General features: G+C 37.6%; 1 protein-coding gene across 5 annotated transcripts in view; it reads left to right on the top strand.

Annotated features, from left to right (window-relative positions):
• lrrc9 (leucine rich repeat containing 9) overlaps positions 1–20,519 on the top strand; it is a 32,111-nt gene extending 11,592 nt beyond the window's left edge. For 4 of the 5 annotated variants that reach the window (XM_072913684.1, XM_072913686.1, XM_072913685.1 and 1 more), the window contains 21 exons: positions 98–227; positions 304–429; positions 514–623; positions 3,110–3,295; positions 3,382–3,501; positions 3,573–3,764; positions 3,844–3,969; positions 7,007–7,147; positions 7,257–7,434; positions 7,517–7,737; positions 8,372–8,494; positions 8,575–8,705; positions 8,786–8,894; positions 8,964–9,097; positions 9,743–9,879; positions 11,428–11,645; positions 12,362–12,430; positions 14,626–14,745; positions 15,799–15,903; positions 18,446–18,608; positions 20,067–20,519. In XM_072913684.1, coding sequence (XP_072769785.1) covers positions 98–227; positions 304–429; positions 514–623; positions 3,110–3,295; positions 3,382–3,501; positions 3,573–3,764; positions 3,844–3,969; positions 7,007–7,147; positions 7,257–7,434; positions 7,517–7,737; positions 8,372–8,494; positions 8,575–8,705; positions 8,786–8,894; positions 8,964–9,097; positions 9,743–9,879; positions 11,428–11,645; positions 12,362–12,430; positions 14,626–14,745; positions 15,799–15,903; positions 18,446–18,608; positions 20,067–20,233 — 3,006 coding nt within the window. In that variant the 3' untranslated portion in view covers positions 20,234–20,519. The remainder of the gene's footprint in view (positions 1–97; positions 228–303; positions 430–513; positions 624–3,109; positions 3,296–3,381; positions 3,502–3,572; positions 3,765–3,843; positions 3,970–7,006; positions 7,148–7,256; positions 7,435–7,516; positions 7,738–8,371; positions 8,495–8,574; positions 8,706–8,785; positions 8,895–8,963; positions 9,098–9,742; positions 9,880–11,427; positions 11,646–12,361; positions 12,431–14,625; positions 14,746–15,798; positions 15,904–18,445; positions 18,609–20,066) is intronic. The other variant, XM_061968873.2, reaches the window with a different exon arrangement.
• The last annotated feature ends 440 nt before the right edge of the window (positions 20,520–20,959 follow it).

The raw sequence follows: 20,959 nt of genomic DNA, 5'->3' as shown, positions 1-20,959 counted from the left end.
ACTTATTACCCTGCTTAAACACCTTTGTGGTAATTGGAGCATTTGTGATACACAACAATTCATTGTTTTAGTAACACAATTTTTCTTTAATACCAAGGCTATTGGAAAAGAAGCAGCAGTGCCTTTATCCAACAGCCTGATTGTGAGTGAACAGCCGAGAATAGAATATTTTCTGGCTGAACAAGGGTGCCCCAAGAAGAGAACGGATAAAATCCCCTACAGATATGGTGTGTGAGTAGATTATGGGAAAAATCTATTCTCTAAGCTTCAATTATGGTGAAATGTGATATGTTTATCCTGTAGGTAAGGTTATTCTTTCCAAAGTGTTTCTGGGACACAGCAAACCCATCAGAGAGGGACAACCCGTGCAAAGAAGAACATATCCCAGAGCCTCTTCTGTTTATCGCTATGTGAGCGCCAAGCATCAAGGTACAACACAAGAGCAAAATGGCATATATACAATCAGATTTGAGATGCACGATTTCCACTATGTGTTTTCTTGACTTCATTTAGATCGAGCACATTGTGGCTCTCATAACATTCCTAGAGCAAAACAATGGTTTGTCTTTGATCATGATCTTGTCCTGCCAGAGTACATCATTTGTTTTGAATACACCACAGGGGTAAGCAGCTGTATCCATACTTATCATATTATTTAAATTTTATGGGCACCTTTCTATACCATGAACAAAGGTATTGCCAAACAACCCTTATTTAATTCATTAAGAGTTCTTTGTTCATTCTTCAATATACAAAAATCAGTGGCGGCTGCTGGTCTCTCAAGGAGGGGAAGCTCATTTTTAGCTATTCTCTAAACAAGAATACAGTTTCCAATAACAGATAAAAGATAAAATGTTATATTTAATATAAATATATTTATATATTATGCACAGAAAATGTCACTTAGAGGGGAGCTGCACTTTTTATGGAATGTTGCCCGTCGTTCACAATCATTATGAGAGAAAAAAGGACAAAAGGTTTTAGTTTTTTTTTTGCATTCTAACATGTAAAAATCGGCTCGTTCTATGTAGCTACCAATTCATCTAATAATTCACTTTAAAAATGCATTGAAAAAGCGTCACCAATACTTAATTTATGTTCCGTAACCTGTATAATAACCAAACTGTAGCGACATTGTTATTGTTAGAGCGAACACTGAGGAACTCTTTTTCTATCGTAGTCACACATCGGCGTGCTTCGGTATTAGCCGTAAAAGCTAAACCAGAGATAAGCTAGATTCTACGTCAGCACGAAACACATTTGAGTTCGTAATGTATAACACAATGCGATAAGACACCTAGCTGTACTGACTGAAAAACATGAACAATCATTTTACAGTATCTGTAGAGTATTAGCCCACATTTCATCTTTAGTTTGTACACAGCTACCCAGACAGTGTATGCTGTCTGTCATGATACACACAACGTGCTGCATGTATCATGAATAATATTAAAGTGTGACTCACTTGATGGACAGTTGTGTCTTTGGTTCAAGCAGGCCAGGGACATTTCTTCTGGTTTATTTGGGGTAATCAAGCCATTTATGTCAAAATAGCTTGTCTCCAAATTCCACATTTTGCAGCTTTGAGTCGTTTTCATCGGCTTCCGTCTGCTCCAACGTTTCACCCCTTTCTTCGTGCTCGCTTTTAGAAGCAATAGTTCATCCTCCGTTCATCCAGCTTCAAAAAGATAAGGTTGTGAATCCTCATTTGTCCAAAAATAGTCGTCTTCGTTGTCTGTTACAAAGTCTGCCATGATTAGAACACACACAAGCGGTTTGTATCCGTAAATAGAAACACACATTGTCGGACTTGCGCTGCTTTGGAAACGGAAATCAATGCGCGGAAGACATAATTTCCAGCATTGATTAAAATGATCAAAATAGGGTCAATATTGAACATACGGTATTCCATATTGTTATGAACGTGTCTGTTATAGACTTGCAGTGTGTGTACAAAACGTTGATGGAGGGTTTTAAAGTTTTCTTAGAGTGCCATTAGCCACATCTTACGAGCGTTTTTTGTCATTCTTAAAATCCTAATACAAAAAAGAGTTGTTGTGTCTCATAATGGTTGTGAACGATAGGCAAAATTTGAGCAAAAGTTGAATGCATTCTCGCGCATGTTTAATCAATGATGTGTAAACACAAAAGTACATACTTTTTAAAATGTTAGGGAAAACTGAGCTTCTCTAGCACTCTTGGGGACGGCGTGGCGCTGTTGGGAGAGTGGCCGTGCCAGCAACCTGAGGGTTCCTGGTTCGATACCCACCCTCTACCAACCTTGTCACATCCGTTGTGTCCTTGAGCAAGACACTTCACCCTTGCTCCTGATGGGTCGTGGTTAGGGCCTTGCATGGCAGCTCCCGCCATCAGTGTGTGAATGTGTGTGTGAATGGGTGAATGTGGAAATAGTGTCAAAGCGCTTTGAGTACCTTGAAGGTAGAAAAGCGCTATACAAGTCTAACCCATTTACCATTTAGAGCAATTGCCACTGACAAAAATATGTTTTGGACAAGTATAACCTTAACTTTATATGTATTCGAAGTGTTAATTTCTTTCTGTTTTTTTTCTTATTTGTCGCTAAAACAACTTCTCACAATTTGGAATTAAAAAAAGTATTTCAATACAACACTAAGTGATATAAAAATTTGATTGAGTGTTTTACAGCATGTCCACTATAGCTCACATTGATTACTCTCTACATATAAAATACAATTAAATCATAGAAAGTACAATTAGATGTATTTTATTTATTGCCCCACAAAGAAATGTGAATGCTAGGTAACTATTAGCTTAATGTATTCATAAGTAAAAAACAATATTGACAAAAAACATATCTATAGAAGACAAGTATAGTATATATGTTTACCCATTCATTTCTTAGGTTATTTCATGATAACTTTGAGGCAATATTACATTAGGTTAGAGCACTAGTTCTCACATAGAGGAATAATAACGCTTTGAAAATGACTCATTTATTAACGTTTTAAGGCAAAGCTTGTTATATTAAAATGTGCTTTATTAAACATAGAGGAATTGGTCAAATGTGTGCAATTAAAAAAAAACTAATCTCTGAAGATTTTTTATAATTGTGTGTACCTTTTAAAAGGCCAGCGAACAGCTTACGTCTATAGGCTGCTGCATATACGGCCAGGACCCTCCCACGTACGACCTCTCAATAGACAAACAAGCCCTCGACATGGAGCCTGTGCTGGAACCACAGACCAAGTTGTCCAGTTTGGATGAGGAAATGCTCCTAAATGTGTCCAGAGCCAGTGTCCTCAGTGAGATAACTGTAAGGATGATATATCTTTCCTCATATGTGGTTTAGTTAGAATAACGTTATTCATGAATGACGTTATTCATATATTGACTGTTAAGGTGCTAAACCTTCACAACAACAGCTTGAGCAACATAAAAAAGATTTCCTCCCTTTCGGCTTTGCGCCATCTCACCATCAGCTTCAATGAGCTCACCAGCCTCCGTGACATTGCTCATATGGTATTGATTTTCTCAAAACCTCCATCAAACACTAAAGTGTGTTGTGAATGATAAACATATCTCCTTTTCAGCCTAACCTTGAGTTTTTGGATGTCAGCTACAACCAGCTAGTTAGCCTTGAAGGCCTTCGCGGGTTGGAGCATCTCAGACATCTTGACGTGAGCTGTAACAAGTTGACCAATGCCAGCAAAGATTCGGCTGTGCTCAGAGTACACACACCTGCCCTGCTCAACCTGGAAACGCAACACAACCCCTGGAGCAAGGTAAATCTTCTAACGCCAATTTTAAAATATAACTATAATCATATCGACACAGTAGTGACTGTCGCTTTTTTCCTGTCAGCCAGAGGAAGTCCGAATGACCATATTGAGCCATCTGACAACTCTCAAACACCTTGATGACATCCTAGTTACACAGGAAGAAGCTGCTGATGCTGTTCAAAAGACTACAAGATGCACAATTAACCAGGTAACTTTTTGGAGATGGGTTACCATAAGCCAATGCTTCTCAATTAGTTCCTGTTCGGCAACAATTTTTTCAATAATCTTAGAAACAACCGGAAGTATACTGATTGGTCTGTAGTTCTTAAAGTCCTTTTTTATCCCCGATTTAAAATGGGTGTTATAATTGCAGTTTTGAAGGAGGAGGGGAATACACATTCTTTTAACGACTGGTTAATTATGTAAGTTATTGGTCTTGCAAAAACCTCTTTGTATTTCGTTAGCAAAAGTGAATCAAGTCCCCATGAGTCTTTAGCTTTTGAGTTTGAGAGTGAGGAGATCATTTTATTGACCTTGCATTCACTTACACATTCCATATACGGTACATCAGAGTGAGTTGTTGTCCCCCTGGGAGACTACAGGCCATAATCTCAGCAGAGTCAGCAGAAGATGTTAATGCCGAGTTCAAGGGTTTACTCAGTTCCAAGATTGAGGTTACAAAGAAGTTGTTAAACAAGTTAACAAACCATTAGGCTATCCTTTACAGTGGCTTGTGTACCAGGTATGAGTGTTTCGTTGTTGCCGGAGTTTATGTCAAGTTCAATGGATCCATTTCTAGTTCGCTCTATCCCAGATAGATTGTCAATGAACTTCCACATTATCTTACTATGCCCTTTGGTGTGTTTTAGTATTTCTAAGAAGAAGTCTAATTTTGCTTTTCTGAACTGTTCTGTAACTTTGTTTCTAAGGCTTTCAAAGATTAACCGATCAGTCAGCAACCTTGACTTGAGATATTTTTTTAGGGCAGAATCTCTGTCCTTCATTAAAAGCCATAACCTCTCACTGAGCCATGGTGAGGTTATTTTACTTTTATATTTTTTTGGTTGTGTTTTAGTGAATTTAGATAGGATCTGAGTGACTGCATTTTTAAGAGCACTACAACTCTGCTCACAGTCCTGGCCACAAACTAAGTTATTATGAACAATCGTTTTTATTTCAGTGTCCAAAAGCTCCATATCACGCCTCGGTATTTAATTATATGTAGGCTTTTTCTCTATTTTGGTTTCTGTAACGTGTCTTAGAGAGTGTCCTTGAGACCAGTGTTAGATTATGGTCAGATAAACCAGTTATTAAATTATAAATTTTGTTAACACAATCTGATTTGTTTATAAATATCAAGTCAAGCAGGGTTTTAGTGGAGCTAGTTATTCTGGTGAGATTCTTTATCATTTGGGTTAGGTTAAACTGTTTGGCTCAATGCTTTAGCTTGTTGGAGCGTGCTTTATCTAACCAATTTAGGTTAAAATCACCCATCAAAATAGTTTCCTTGTTACTGCAAGCTTTTAGTACATCTTTCAACAAATGCATCCTTCTCATTAGGTGGCCTATATAAAACAACAACATTAAAGGACATTTCAGGCAAATTGTTACTCCTACACATTCCAAGCTATTCTGGGGAAAATTGATCTGCTTGCATTGGATTTTATTTTTAACATATAATAACACACCACCTCCTTTTTTATTTAATCGGTCTTTTCAAAAATCATTGTAACTCTGAATGGTGAAGGCACCTGCTGGGCTATTTTTTGTTAACCATGTTTCTGAGAGTCCTAAATAATCAAAATTTGAATTGTGCAATAGTTTTTCCAGTTGTTCTGTTTTAGCTGGAAGGCTTCTGATATTGATGTGTCCACCAAAGATTCCCTTTGGTTTAGCAAGAGGGTCCCAGATAATGTTTGCATGATTAACAGTTCGTAGCAGCTTAATTTCATTTGTCCATTTGTTACCTTAGTGGTTTTAGATTTTAGTGCTGCTGGTGGTTGTAACTCAGGCGCTAGCTTGTGGCCTGCTGCTGGTGGTTGCTCCGGCGTTAGCCCGAGGCTCTCTGCTGGTGGTTGTCAGCACGGCGTTAGCTCGCAGCCTGCTGCCAGTGGTTGTAGCCCCGGCGTTAGCTCGTGGCTTTGAAGCTGTAAACATTGGTCATTTGTCTGCTTTATTAGCATGTTCCTTTTCAAAAAGTGGTATGCTTTTTATGTTTGTTTTATGCAAAATTAGCAACAATATTGCTTGTATTGTAGCTTATCAGAAGGGATTAAAGTGCATATTTGTATTTACTTTCCCTGAACCTGAAGTCTATCCCAAAGACGATTTTAAAAAAGCCTAAAAACCTGAAATATTTCAAACTGTCAACTACTGTACATGTGTTTATAAAACACAATTAACCATTACTTCTTCCAAACAACAAAAACAAGGAGATGATTCAGCTTGTATTTTAGTGGCTACAGTGAGCCATTTTTGCATTGCACATTTCAAATCTCTGGGCTTTTAACTTGATATTGTTACTCCTAACTCGTGCTCAATGTTATACTGGGATCTGTACTTTGTTTTTATTGCAGCAACAATAGTAAACCTCATCTCACAGAAATAGGATGTTGCAAAGGGTAGCAGAATAGCACAAAAAACACACTGGTCTTTCCTCATTTCCTACTGTAGGTAATGGTGAAACTCAAAGACGATGCATGCTTCGTTGTACTCCCGGGTCTTTTAGATCTAGGTTTCGTTACTTGTTTTCCTTGCTGCTGACAACTCTTTATTTTTTGTTTTAATTCCTGTCACAAACTTTTTCATCTAGCCGCCTCCGTCAGCTCTCTACACATGTGTTCAACAGGGAACCTATTGATTAAAATGAGCACTGCCTGTGTATCGTTCAAACATTAATACTAGAATTTAGATGCAAATAATGAAAATATTCCCTGCCACTCACTACCCCCCAGGAGATCTTGACGCACTATTTGAGAAACACGGCCATAGACTATGTACAATTCATTCTGTGCAATAAAGATGCTAAATCTAATTCAATGTATATCAATATATGCTAAGATATTTTAACTACACATGAATATTTTAGCTTTGTTTTAGGTGACAAAGTACATTAGTGTACTTTAAGTAGTCAAGTGCAACATTTGCATACAATCTTGATGTTGAAAAGCTAATGTTGTGACTGCTGATTGTACAGTTGAGATAGTTGCGTTCTATAATGAGACATTTTGATCCTCTGTTGGCAGGAATCTCTTGTTGCTTTCTCGCATACAAATAATGAACGCCCTCGTTATCTCAGCCTTCTGCCAACAACCCAGCTTCTTTCTGAACGCTGTCCGTCACCTCGGGGCCTCAGCCAAAATTTGCAGCCAGACTGGACTACGAAGGTCAGTCTGTCTTGTCTTTCTCAGTTGATTTGTGGTGTGAGAGTATCACCTAATATTTCTGACATAATTTGTTTTATATGCTTTCTTGAAATGGGGAATTTTGAAACAGATCACCGCTCTAAATTTTGACAACCAGAAGATTTGTAAGATGAGCAGTCTGGGTACCTTGGTCAACCTTCGCTGGGCGTCATTTAATAACAATTACATCTCTGAAGTAGAAGGGTTGGACTGCTGCATCAAGCTGGAGGACCTCTCCCTCAATAACAACAGCATTAGCTCATTTCACGGTCAGTCATAAAATGGAATTCTGATAATCTTAGGAAACCAGATGTAAAGTAAAAATTATTTTGTTGTGTTTCTATTGTCTAGGACTCTCAAACCTACAGTGTCTAAGCAAACTTAGCATGGATGGTAATCAACTGTCCAGTCTGGACAACTCGGTCCTCGACGAGCTACAGAACTTAACTTTTTTGGCTGTGGAGAACAACCACATCACTTCTCTGCAGGGCATTCAAAGAATCCGCAACCTTCTGGAGCTCTATGTCGGCAACAACCAGATTTCTGTGTCTCGGGATGTCTATTATGTCAAGGTAAAATTTGAAGATATTACTGTATCCTTAATTGTATTGTATTGGTATTAATTTAACTAGTATTTCTTGAATGGGGGTTTGCAGTGGTATAGAAGTGTATCTTTCAATTCTGTTCTAATATTTTGCTCCAGTATGAGTTGATTGTTTTAGACAAAGTGAAAGGGGATCTGTTCTCTTTAAGAAAATAAAAAGCTACAAGTGACAAAAAAAGGATACATAAAAGCGCGTATTACTCTTAACGAGCAGCTTTTGTGTGTCCCCTATCCAAAAAACACAAACGCGGCAGAAAAAAGTTAATGTGTATTTCAAAATGTGTTTATCTTTTCATGTTTTTTTTCTCACTTTTTGTTTCCTCAGGCTTCATTAAAATTATATGCACATGCGTCAAGAATGGTTTTGCAAATTAAAAGATGGTGTCATTTAGCCCTACAGCCCTGCAACCCGCCTACGCAAGTAGATTGCAGACCTCTGGGAAACGCTGTATTTATAACTGACACATTTTTAAGACCAATTTTGAGTCAGATTTCATATAGTAATACCGTACCTACAGCACATGTTGTAGCTGGGGAGTGTATACATTCATACTACTTTAAAAGCATTTTAGCATTTTATGAAAATTATCTAACCATTTTAGGGATTGGCGAGCCTGATCATCTTGGATCTTTATGGTAATCCTTTATGTGAGAGCTTAAAGAACTATCGTATATACATGGTGTTTCATCTGCCGTCTCTAAAGGCTCTGGATGGAACGGCAGTGGTATGTGTCAACAAATCTTTAAATACGGGGGAGTTTAAAACAGAATTGCATCCAGTGAGTGTCATTTCTTGCTGTTTTAGGATGCAGCTGAATGTGAAAATGCAAAGGCAACATTTGGAGGACGACTCACACCAGACTTGGTTGCAGAAAAACTGGACCACTCAAACTATGCCAACATCACCAACCTTAATCTGCCATCATGCTCCATTAGGTCAGCATAAAAGTCAGTTCCATTTATATCTCAACGGACCGTTTTTAAACATTACACATTTATTTTTAATCTCTCAACAGGAGTGTGGATATGTCTCCAACAGACCTGTTCTTTAACCTACAAAGTGTCAACTTGGATCACAACAGCCTCATCTGCTTCTCAGGCCTCATCCACCTGCCCAACATCAAAGTAGAAATCTGAAAAATAGCAAACTGGAAACATCCTAAAAACATTTATGTTTTGTTTTATTTTTTGCAGGTTTTGTATTTAAACTACAACCATATTGAGTCCATCATGCCCAGGCAGAAGACCTTTCTGACGAACAGACAGATGCTACACAATAAGGTGCACTCCAGTGGCTATGGCCAACAGACTTTATGCAAAGGAAGCAGGTAATGTGGCAAATGACTTCTTAGTCAACACAAACAAATAATTTTGTCCCACTAATTAGTATAAACTTTAGATTAATTAAAATACTTTGACTTTACTTGTCTAGGTATGATAGAAATACAATACTTTTTTAAATGTCAGTTGTTGATGTTAAAAATCTACCTAGTAAAATCCATCCATCTATCCATTTTCTACCGCTTGTCCTTTTCGGGTCGCGGGGGCTCACTGGAGCCTATCTCAAAAATGAATCCTCTATTGTTTGGCAAGTATCTCTTAAAATTCTGTGCACTTATTATAATTGCCGTTAGGGGGCAGCACCTACCAACAAATGAATACAATTTTACTCAGTTGTGACCATGCCTCAGTTGAAGTTTCAATATACACTACATAGCATATTAACTTGTGTTTTTTGCATAAAAATGTGAATTTGTCCTTATATAAACTGATGCTCCTCCTACTGTAAAAAATGGGTGTACAGTATATATTGTATTGTTATTGTTTTGTGTTGTGTTATGGTGAAATAAGTCAAAGCTACCTATGTGATTTTTTTGACGTGGTCCGTACCTTTTCGATCAAATAAGCCAGCGGGAGGTATACAGGTGTATAGTTGACTGAAGTAGTTACAAAAGTGTCTTTCTTTTGTGAAGGAACGTTGCACCGACTGTCATCCTGGAGCCTCTGATGAGCAGCTTGGAGGTGCTACATTTGAGTTACAATGGCATCTCCAATATGGCCAATCTGGAGCTCAGCAGGCTCACCAATCTTAAAACGCTTTTCCTTAAAGGTAGGCACAGACTGTACAGCCTTGTGAAAAGGTAAACGCTGAACTACATAACTGAAATACAGGTGGGAAATTAGATGTGAACAAAAGAGCAGAACAAAAGAAAACCTTGCATTGAGAAGGGAAGATTGGGCTGATTGGTCTCAAAGGCCAGTCTGCTTGTCCTCGATACACTTCATTTTTTTTAGCCTGAAACTTCACTGCACCAACCAACAAGCAATAGCACTGAACCATTTGTAATACTTAATGTGTTTACACATTTCAAGATGAGATTCCTTCTTTTGTGTTGTTTATAGAAATGCCAGCTAATGATCAATTATAGTAAGATGGCTTCTACAGGGGCTGTAAATTATTGAGAATGCAGCAATTTTATTATTTAGAATTTTAGGTGATGACCTTTCTTTTAAGTGCCTTGAAAGATACATTTGCAAATATGATTAGATATTTACCTAACTAGTTTGCTGGGGAAATGGAAAAAAAAAACATGAGAACAATTTTAATTTTCCATTAATTTTTAATTTGAGTATTTATTGAAAATGAGTTTTACTTGATTAAGTTAAACATCATTAAATTTTAATTTCAGCGTATATTGAAAAGTGCTATAATACATTTCATATTATACATCTGTACTATAAACTTACTTTGCGATCATAAAAACTAAATATTACATAAATACGTTATTGAATATTAACTTAGCTGCTTCAGCGTTTTTATAGATGTTTTTATTTTTATATTTAAATGTCTATCACATATGGATAAACAATAATACAAATATTAAATAATAATAAACATTGAAATTTAAAAGGGTCTACTTTGGTCCTATTAAAAATAGAGCGGGTCAAAAATAATGAGTTGACTCATGCGATTAAAAGTTAGGGATAGGGTTAGGGTTACTTCTTAGCCAATACAAACAAATCATTTTGTATCACTGACAATTGTAATGCTTAGATTAATTAAAATAATTTGACTTTACTTGTCTTGGTATGAGAGGGATACTATCATTTCTAAAATGTCAGTTGTTAAAAATCTATTTACCGGTAGTAAAATAATTTACTAACCCCAAACCCAACTTAAACCTAACCTTAACCCTAGCCCTTTTGATGTATTTTTGAATTCTGTTAAAAAAAAGAAGCTAAAACCAGACATTACATATATTTTTAAGACAAATCTTGATGTCAGGTTTGTGTTATGGGTGAAAAAGTATATTTTTTATTAGTTATTAAAATCTGACACTAGGTTTCGTCTTTAAATATATATACAGTATACATACTATCTATATATATATATATATATATGTATATACATATATACAGTGTATATATTGTGTATATGTACACAGTATATATATATATATACACATATATATACACTGTATATATATTTATATATATATTAACAAAATAATGAAATATCCAAATAGCCCCCGCATACTTTGACTCTTCAGTATGCTTCCCTTGGTTGAAAAAGTTTAGACACCCTTGCTATAAATGGTAAAAAGCTTTGAACCATGGAAAAAGCAAATGAGCACTGCTCTTCCCACCTTTCCTATAGGAAATGAGATCAGTCAGGTGGAAGGCTTGGAGGGTCTCCAGCAGCTCCGGGAGCTCATGTTAGACAGGAACCGCATAAGGGCCCTGTACGAGAACTCTTTCATTTCCCAAAAGGTCCTGCTGGAATTGCACCTGACAGAGAATCGCATTCGAGAGCTCAACCATCTCTATCCACTTGTTGAGCTCCGCAAGCTTTACCTTGGGATGAACAAGCTACAGGTATGTTTTAACCTCAACACGTTTTAATGTTTGCCTCCACGTGTCACTATTAGTTGACACCCTTGAAAGACTGACCTCCACATGTACGGTACTGATTTTCTGCACCACTGAGGCCATCATGCTACTTTTGTGATGATTGGCTGATATGCAAAAAGGGACAAATGTAGAATATATATTTTTCCACGTAGCATAGTAATCTTAAATCATCAACCCCCACTACGGCATGTGAGGGTTATCATTAAAGGGGACTCCAGTGTGATTGAAGGTCAGGGCTGTGTGTATGATGACAAAAAGGAACAATCAGTGAAACATATAATCAGCTTCTTAATCTGTATCCCCTTCTTACCAAGGGGGAGTGATTTGTGCTTTTGTTTGACAATCGCTCTTACTTCCCAAACGCTTCTGTGTATTTAATTAACATGTAGAGCATTGGTCCTGGCAGTGAGGGCATCTTTGAATCTCAGCCAAATTCAAACATAAACCTGGCAAATCACAGAACCCTCAACCCCCCCAGCCAATGCCCTGTTGCGTGCCCAAACTCTCAGGCGATTAAACATGTAATCTCTGCCATCAGCTGCTTCTATCCCGCCTACACCAAAAATTATGAAAGGTTTCAGCCCGATGCATATGCCTCTATTATCCCAAACACATGCGGCTTCAATCAGAAATGGACAAATCATACTTTAAAATAATCATTGTTCTCTTCTTGTTTATAGGACATTGCAGAGCTTGATAAACTTGAGGTTCTCCCCTCGCTGACGGAGCTCTCCGTCGTTGGCAATCCGGTAAGGTTTTCCATTCAGTCCACACGATAAATACACGTCCATTCGCAGGGCACTACACTCATTGACTGTAATAACATCTGCCTCAGTACTATCCAAACCTCTAAAGCTCTAAGAAGATGAGCTGGTCAAGAAATACAATTACTGATCACAAGGGATAAGTACCAAATGTGGTACTTTTATGGGCACCGACCAAATTCTCTCAGTACTACCGAGTATCGATTCACGTAAAATGAAATGGTGCCATATTTCAATACATTGAAATATTTGTTGCTCGTGACCTCACCTCCGGTTGCAGACTGAGCACCGGCTCAGGCACTTGGCGAGGAAACAAGCACTCATGCAGCATGCAGTGCAAACTCAGTCCTACTGCCTCTAGGTAATGTTGCAGTTTTCAACACCAACAAATATAGTATGCCTTATAGAAAACACTCAAACATAAGTACCGGTAAGTAAGGCTCCACTTTTCCAAAATGCACCAGCTTTGTTGGAATTTACATTGGCTTTGCCATACACATGCTAACCATGAGCATTTGCAATTTTACATGGTGATTTCAACACCTTCAAATTTGGTAATGAAAACTACAACTAAGATGCACGTTACAAATAAACAGCAAGTGTGTAATAAGTACAATACTTGCATTTTAAACTTTTTGTTGGGCACACATTGAACTTCATGGCAAAAGCTACTTCCTAGTCTACACCCTTATACACTACTGCCATTTATTGTCTTGGAATTGCAACTGTATGCAAAGTATATAATACTTGCAAATGAGACCCAGAAATGTCATGAGAAAACAAGATATAACAACTGGACAGCACAATTATTCTAATCAGCTCATTTTTAAAAATGTTAAAATAATAAATGGGATTTTATTATTAAACAATTTACATTCATTAATAGACACAAAAATACCGAAATTGGTACTGTTGAGTCCTGGTATTAATTCCATGGTACTGGTAATTGGTACCATATTGGTTCAAATGTGAAAAGTACCCATCCCTAATGACGAAATACTATTTACTTTGTAGAGTACAGCCCTCCCCCAAGGCTGAATTGTTAACAAAACTGCAGCTAAAAAAAATTTGGGGGTGTATTTGTGTTTGTTTGTCCATCTATCATTCTTGGAGCACTCAATCAATTGCAACTGGAATGTTCAGGTTGCCTCACATCCGAGCAGGCTTCAAAACACTTCACCCTTGCTCCTGATGGGCCTGGTGCATGGCAGCTCCCGCCATCAGTGTGTGAATGTGGAAATCGGGTCAAAGCGCTTTAAGTTCCTTAAAAAAGGCAGAAAAACGCTATGCAAGTACAACCCATTTACCATTTACCATTTAGAGAGTCGTTCAGTCAACAACTACAAATAAACATAAAAGTAATGTTATAGTTGTGCAGTATTCTGTTATATGCAGCTCTTGTATCGCATCTCACTAGATTGTAAGTGTAGGTTTTTTTATATGAATGTTTCTGCCATGTTTTAGTCAGATCAGTCAACTGATCAGCTCAAAGAGCTGACCAGAATGCTTTCCCTGGTATACAACATGATCAAAAGTGTGTTTTCATGCTCACTTTCTCACTTGGACAATCTAAAACACTGACCCAGTGTAGATCTGCTCTCGCAAATTAAGCGATTACATGATGGCCGTCTGCTGTGTCTCAAACTGGCTGGCATCAGAGACAAATCCGTAGACCAAATGGCGAATGCTGTTGGCCTGCTTACATCACCCATCTGGAGCTTGTGGATCAAGCATAGGCAGAGTATCTACGTAGCCTGCGGACGATGGGGAGGCCTGGGGGCCACTCTCAGCTGCGTCAGCCTCGTTCCCGTTGGATCCCACCGCCCTCTCTCTTTCCATGGGGGTTAATCCTGCCAAGGGGTTGAGGCCAACAGCCACTCTTGAGACGATACCTCCTGCTGTTGACCACATGAGATCACTGTTTTGACCGTATTCCAATGCCAAAGTCTGTCCCTTCTCTCCTGGACTTTCACTGGCACTCATTTACAACCTAAATACAGCAGTGGCCTGCAGGAACATCCAGTTCTTTGAGTGGACAAGTTACCCATTTGTAGCTCTAAGTAACTTCATAAGTATTTTAAGGCAGGCTTCAACATTCAATCCTAAAAGATATTGTCATAGCCGTAACCTAGTGATTGCCTCACACAAACATTTAGGTTTTTTTTCTTTTTGACTTTTAGGTGGCTCGCACTTCTCTGCATAGACCAGCAGTGATGCGCAGTCTGTCCCAGTTGCAGGTCCTGGATGGCCTGACGGTTACAGTGGACGAGAGAAGCAAAGCTGAAATCACAGACGCAACAGTGAGAGCTGCACACTTTCTCTCAGAAACAAACACGTAGAAGCACACAATTCACATTAAGTGTCTTCAACACCCCTTTTAGCTTAGTAGCTCTCCTTATATTTTAATCTTAAGAGTTATTGTGTAAAACATACTCCTGAACCGTGAGGTTTGCAAATGGGTTGGAACTCACCATAGTAAGTTTAGTTGGACAACTGGAAAGATTACAGTTTATAGGAATTAACTTGTAGTTTGGGGTGATATCTCCTTCTTTCGTCTGTTTCCTGTAGTAGTCGCCACAGTAAGTCGTTTGCCTTCATCTCACTTTTTTTCAAATTAACCCTTTTCTTGTCCACCTTTACAACATCCATGAACCTCCTTTCTGGGATCTCTCTTCCTCCCGCCTCTCAGCTCCATCCTTAACATCCTTTGTTTATTATGGCCACTATCAATACACATGTCCAAACCATCTCTCTTGCCTATCTGACTGTCTATCTGAGCGCTTAGTACTAGCTGTCTGTTTCAATGCAAATTGTATATATATTTTTAATTGTATTGTTATATACTTAATTGCAATTTTATAAATATTCACTTTCCCATTAATTCCTATTAATTTACATATAGTGCTATACATTTCTGGAATGTTCCAAACCTAATGGACGTTATCATACAGGACTTACAGACCGCATACACACAAATAAGCGGAAAGCTCGGATCAAAGTCTCTCCTTCTTATCGAATGGCTGGTTCATGTAATGAGAGGCCATTGCAGTAATTCTTCCGCAGCCCTGAATTAAAAGCAGCCTAAGCCGGCTGGCATCATCTTGCTGATTAGATGAAATGTGCCCGGCCGATAATGCACCAGTGGATTTACTCCCTATTAGCCAGGTCAACGCGACCCCCTCTGCCTGCTAATCGTACATGTGGAAATGACAGAAATGGGGAAGCTGGATTTTTCTCATTAGAGCACAAACTGCTCCTCTTTCATAAATACCATTTCAGCTGTCCCTGCATTTGCTTTTATTTTAATTTAATCTTTGTCATTGATTAATAGTAATGACTGTTCCCCACCTTAGGATTCTCACATATGTGGAGCAACAAGCAATGTTATCACCAACACTCAGCCCAGAGTGTGGATGAAGTGGACACAGCATGGTGACAATAGTGGAGAAAGACAAACAGTTAGGTTGCATAGACTGTCTTTGATTGAGCCTCTAAACAGCATTTAGGCACCAAATATCCCATATACTGTGTGTGGGTGTGGGTGTACAGTATATAGTATATTTATACATTGATATATACAGTATGTATATATACAGTATGTATATATACACATATACAGTATGTGTGTGTATGTATGTATGTATATATACGTATTTAAATACGGATATATAGGTAAAAGCCAGTAAATTAGAATATTTTGAAAAACTTGATTTATTTCAGTAATTGCATTCAAAAGGTGTAACTTGTACATTATATTTATTCATTGCACACAGACTGATGCATTCAAATGTTTATTTCATTTAATTTTGATGATTTGAAGTGGCAACAAATGAAAATCCAAAATTCCGTGTGTCACAAAATTAGAATATTACTTAAGGCTAATACAAAAAAGGGATTTTTAGAAATGTTGGCCAACTGAAAAGTATGAAAATGAAAAATATGAGCATGTACAATACTCAATACTTGGTTGGAGCTCCTTTTGCCTCAATTACTGCGTTAATGCGGCGTGGCATGGAGTCGATGAGTTTCTGGCACTGCTCAGGTGTTATGAGAGCCCAGGTTGCTCTGATAGTGGCCTTCAACTCTTCTGCGTTTTTGGGTCTGGCATTCTGCATCTTCCTTTTCACAATACCCCACAGATTTTCTATGGGGCTAAGGTCAGGGGAGTTGGCGGGCCAATTTAGAACAGAAATACCATGGTCCGTAAACCAGGCACGGGTAGATTTTGCGCTGTGTGCAGGCGCCAAGTCCTGTTGGAACTTGAAATCTCCATCTCCATAGAGCAGGTCAGCAGCAGGAAGCATGAAGTGCTCTAAAACTTGCTGGTAGACGGCTGCGTTGACCCTGGATCTCAGGAAACAGAGTGGACCGACACCAGCAGATGACATGGCACCCCAAACCATCACTGATGGTGGAAACTTTACACTAGACTTCAGGCAACGTGGATCCTGTGCCTCTCCTGTCTTCCTCCAGACTCTGGGACCTCAATTTCCAAAGGAAATGCAAAATTTGCATGGTTGGGTGATGGTTTGGGGTGCCATGTCATCTGCCGGTGTCGGTCCACTCTGTTTCCTGAGATCCAGGGTCAACGCAGCCGTCTACCAGCAAGTTTTAGAGCACTTCATGCTTCCTGCTGCTGACCTGCTCTATGGAGATGGAGATTTCAAGTTCCAACAGGACTTGGCGCCTGCACACAGCGCAAAATCTACCAGTGCCTGGTTTACGGACCATGGTATTTCTGTTCTAAATTGGCCCGCCAACTCCCCTGACCTTAGCCCCATAGAAAATCTGTGGGGTATTGTGAAAAGGAAGATGCAGAATGCCAGACCCAAAAACGCAGAAGAGTTGAAGGCCACTATCAGAGCAACCTGGGCTCTCATAACACCTGAGCAGTGCCAGAAACTCATCGACTCCATGCCACGCCGCATTAACGCAGTAATTGAGGCAAAAGGAGCTCCAACCAAGTATTGAGTATTGTACATGCTCATATTTTTCATTTTCATACTTTTCAGTTGGCCAACATTTCTAAAAATCCCTTTTTTGTATTAGCCTTAAGTAATATTCTAATTTTGTGACACACGGAATTTTGGATTTTCATTTGTTGCCACTTCAAATCATCAAAATTAAATGAAATAAACATTTGAATGCATCAGTCTGTGTGCAATGAATAAATATAATGTACAAGTTACACCTTTTGAATGCAATTACTGAAATATATCAAGTTTTTCAAAATATTCTAATTTACTGGCTTTTACCTGTATGTATGTATGTATGTATGTATGTATATATATATATATATATATATATATATATATATATATATATATATATATATATATATATATATATATATATATATATATATATACACATATGTGTGTATGTACATATATATGTATGTATATATGTGTACAGTATGTATGTATGTGTAAATACTGTATGTATGTATAAATATGTATGTATGTATATGGGGAAGCTGGGTTTTTCTCATTGGGGCACAAATTGCTCCTCTTCCATAATTACCATTTTAGCTATTATATATGTTATATAATGTATATATGTTTATTTATATATGTATGTGTATATATTTGTATACATGTGTGTATGTATATGTGTATATATGTGTATATGTGCATATATGTATGTATGTATATATATATATATATATATATACATATATATACATATATATATATATATATATATATATATATATATATATATAGAGGGAGAGAGATGTATGATGTATACATAGATATGTAAATATATATGTATATGTGTGTGTGTACATGTGTGTAATAAATATATGTGTGTATATATTATATATATATATATATATGTATATATATATATATATACACACATTTATATATATATATATATATATATATATATATATATATATATATATATATATATATATATATGTATATTTACACGTATAAACATGTGTGTGTTATGGTTTAACTTTTTCCTCTGATGCTTCACATTTCTTTCAAGCAATGTGATGAGTGTTGTAGCGGTTCTACACTTGAGACAAACCAGCCTGGACTGATGACCTATATACCCGTCAGAGGGATGACTATGGGTGGACTACACAACCTAATTCATGGCCACGACATGCTCCCAAATAACAAGGAAGAAATCCAATGCACATCCAAGTGTGAGTAATGGCTCAAATCACTCATCTCTTGATTAGGGGTGTAACGGTATTCTTATTCCCATTTTTCAATGTGGCACTATACAGCTACATACCAGTTTACCCCACGGTACACATTTCAAATTAGGGATAGGAATTGTTGTACATTTGGCGTGGCAATGCACTTCCATAAGCCTGCCTAAAATCAAACAAGAAAGCAAGACATTTAACGTGGAAGCGGTAAATCTAGGTAGACGTGTAGCCTAGCCTTTGACTAGCAGCTAGCTATAGTGCCATGGATGACCCAAAGCCTAAAGACTCTCTTTAGTCTTTATAATGTAATGTTTTCAAACGTGTCTTCCGGTGTAATTCGTAAAGAAATCAATAGAAGTGGATAAAATGAAAGCAGAGTGTCTGAATTGTTTAGTAGAGAAGGAGAACAGTGCTACACACAGAACTCCTTAATTATGCCCTAAGCTAATAAAGAACTTTGATTTATTAAAATAACATAATAATTGACGTTGTTCAACTGTTACTGTTGCATTGCACTTTACTAAAAATAAACACTGTAAACTAGGGGTGTCCAAAGTGTGCCCCTGGGGCCATTTCTAAACATAAAATTGGTTATCAATAAGATATATTATTAGATATTACACTAATTTGCTTTGTCAGATATAACACAACAATTGTATAACTTAAAATGCAGTATCCTGCATTGATCAACTGGTACATTGTATTGTTTTTAACATCCATCCATCCATTTTCTACCGCTTGTCCCTTATGGTGGCGGGGGTGCTGGAGCCTATCCCAGCTGCATTTGGGTGGAAGGCGGCGTACACCCTGGACAAGTCGCCACATATTAGATGGAAAAAATTTATCAAATGCCCACCACCTGCTACATCTTTACTTTTTCTGTATGCTGTATTTGTATCTTTTATTACATACACAAGTTGGAATTGGTTGTGCGTCAGTTAGTTAGTTAGCAAAAAGTTATGAGCAAATTTTTATTAGCTTAGTTTTACATTTTTGTGTGTGTATGTTAGCGGCCCTGCAGAGACAAAGACAGTGGATACTTGGCAAGAGGTTTCACTGTGTTTCTTTCATTCCCTTTCAGATAGTTTAAAAAGCCCAAATTTTGATTAAACTTTCAAGAAATGCCAGAAATGAAATAAGGACCAATAGATTCGATTTTGCAGCTGATTCGGATCACCGTCTGGATTCAGGGACTTTTTTTTACTATTGGAATGTCAAGCCTGGCAAAGGTCTGCGCTCCCTTTGTGCTTTTCTAGTTTAAATATTGTATTAATTGGAGAATTACCTGCGAGCAGACTGCAGTTATTATTTATGCTTCATTGTAAAAATATAACCGTTAAAGATAAGCAGTTTTATGTTTTGTATTTTTTTCCTTATTTACGTATCAAACCCGGTTTAAGGCGTATCGTTAACCCCTACTTTTGATACATTTAACTGTGCTTATTCCAGACAAGAGACAGTCAGAGCGAAATCCTCCAAGCATCCATGCTGATATGACCTCCAGACTGACCCGAAGAGTAAGAAACAACATGATAGCTGCATGTACCCTTCCCCATGGGAAGAAAGAGCAATCCTACTACCATGCAGGAACAAAATACCAGGTTGATGAATCTTAACACTCAATAGATGTGATTCTACTACTGGGACAAAATCTTTTTAAAATAAATATATCAATACACTTAAGTCCTAAAGTTTTTGGACAAAATACAGATTTTATGTCTTTGCTACAATTGATTTGAAATAAAACTGTCAAAATGTGACTTAACGATACTATTGAGGAATTACAGCCATTTTATTCACCAGTACCTCTGATTTAACGGACTGAAAGGTAGTATTAGTACAATTGACACATAAGATGTTTGTTACGTCAACACAAATGAAGCAAATAAAAGTATTGTGTTATACAGTGGTACCTCGTGTTTCGTGTTCCCCACTTTTCGTACGTTGATGAACATTTGAAAAGTTTGCCCTGGTTTTTGTATATCGTGGTAGTTGTCGTACGACCAAACATTGCACGTAACAAACTAGTTTGGTTGCCATTGTATCATCCCATGGATGACAAGTGTTAGTTGTTTACTAAACAAAACTGTTTTTTCTCCTGCTGAGGAACATAGTGGTGACTCAGTTTTGTCGTGTTATAGATACACTGTAGGACTCCAACTGTGCTTTTGTAAAGTGTCCATACAAAATGTGTCATGTGTTCACCTGCTCTTAACTCCCCACCCAGACGTCATTATACCCCAGCTCAGTCGTCCGTCTGTGACGAAATAAGTGGTTAACTGTAGTTCTTTACTAACACAGTTACACCACAAATGTCTGTGCTTTGATTTTGTAACAAAGCA

Source organism: Nerophis lumbriciformis, linkage group LG08, assembly GCF_033978685.3.
Source record: "Nerophis lumbriciformis linkage group LG08, RoL_Nlum_v2.1, whole genome shotgun sequence".
Classification (NCBI taxonomy): domain Eukaryota; kingdom Metazoa; phylum Chordata; class Actinopteri; order Syngnathiformes; family Syngnathidae; genus Nerophis; species Nerophis lumbriciformis.
This window is presented reverse-complemented; position numbering and strand designations above follow the sequence as displayed.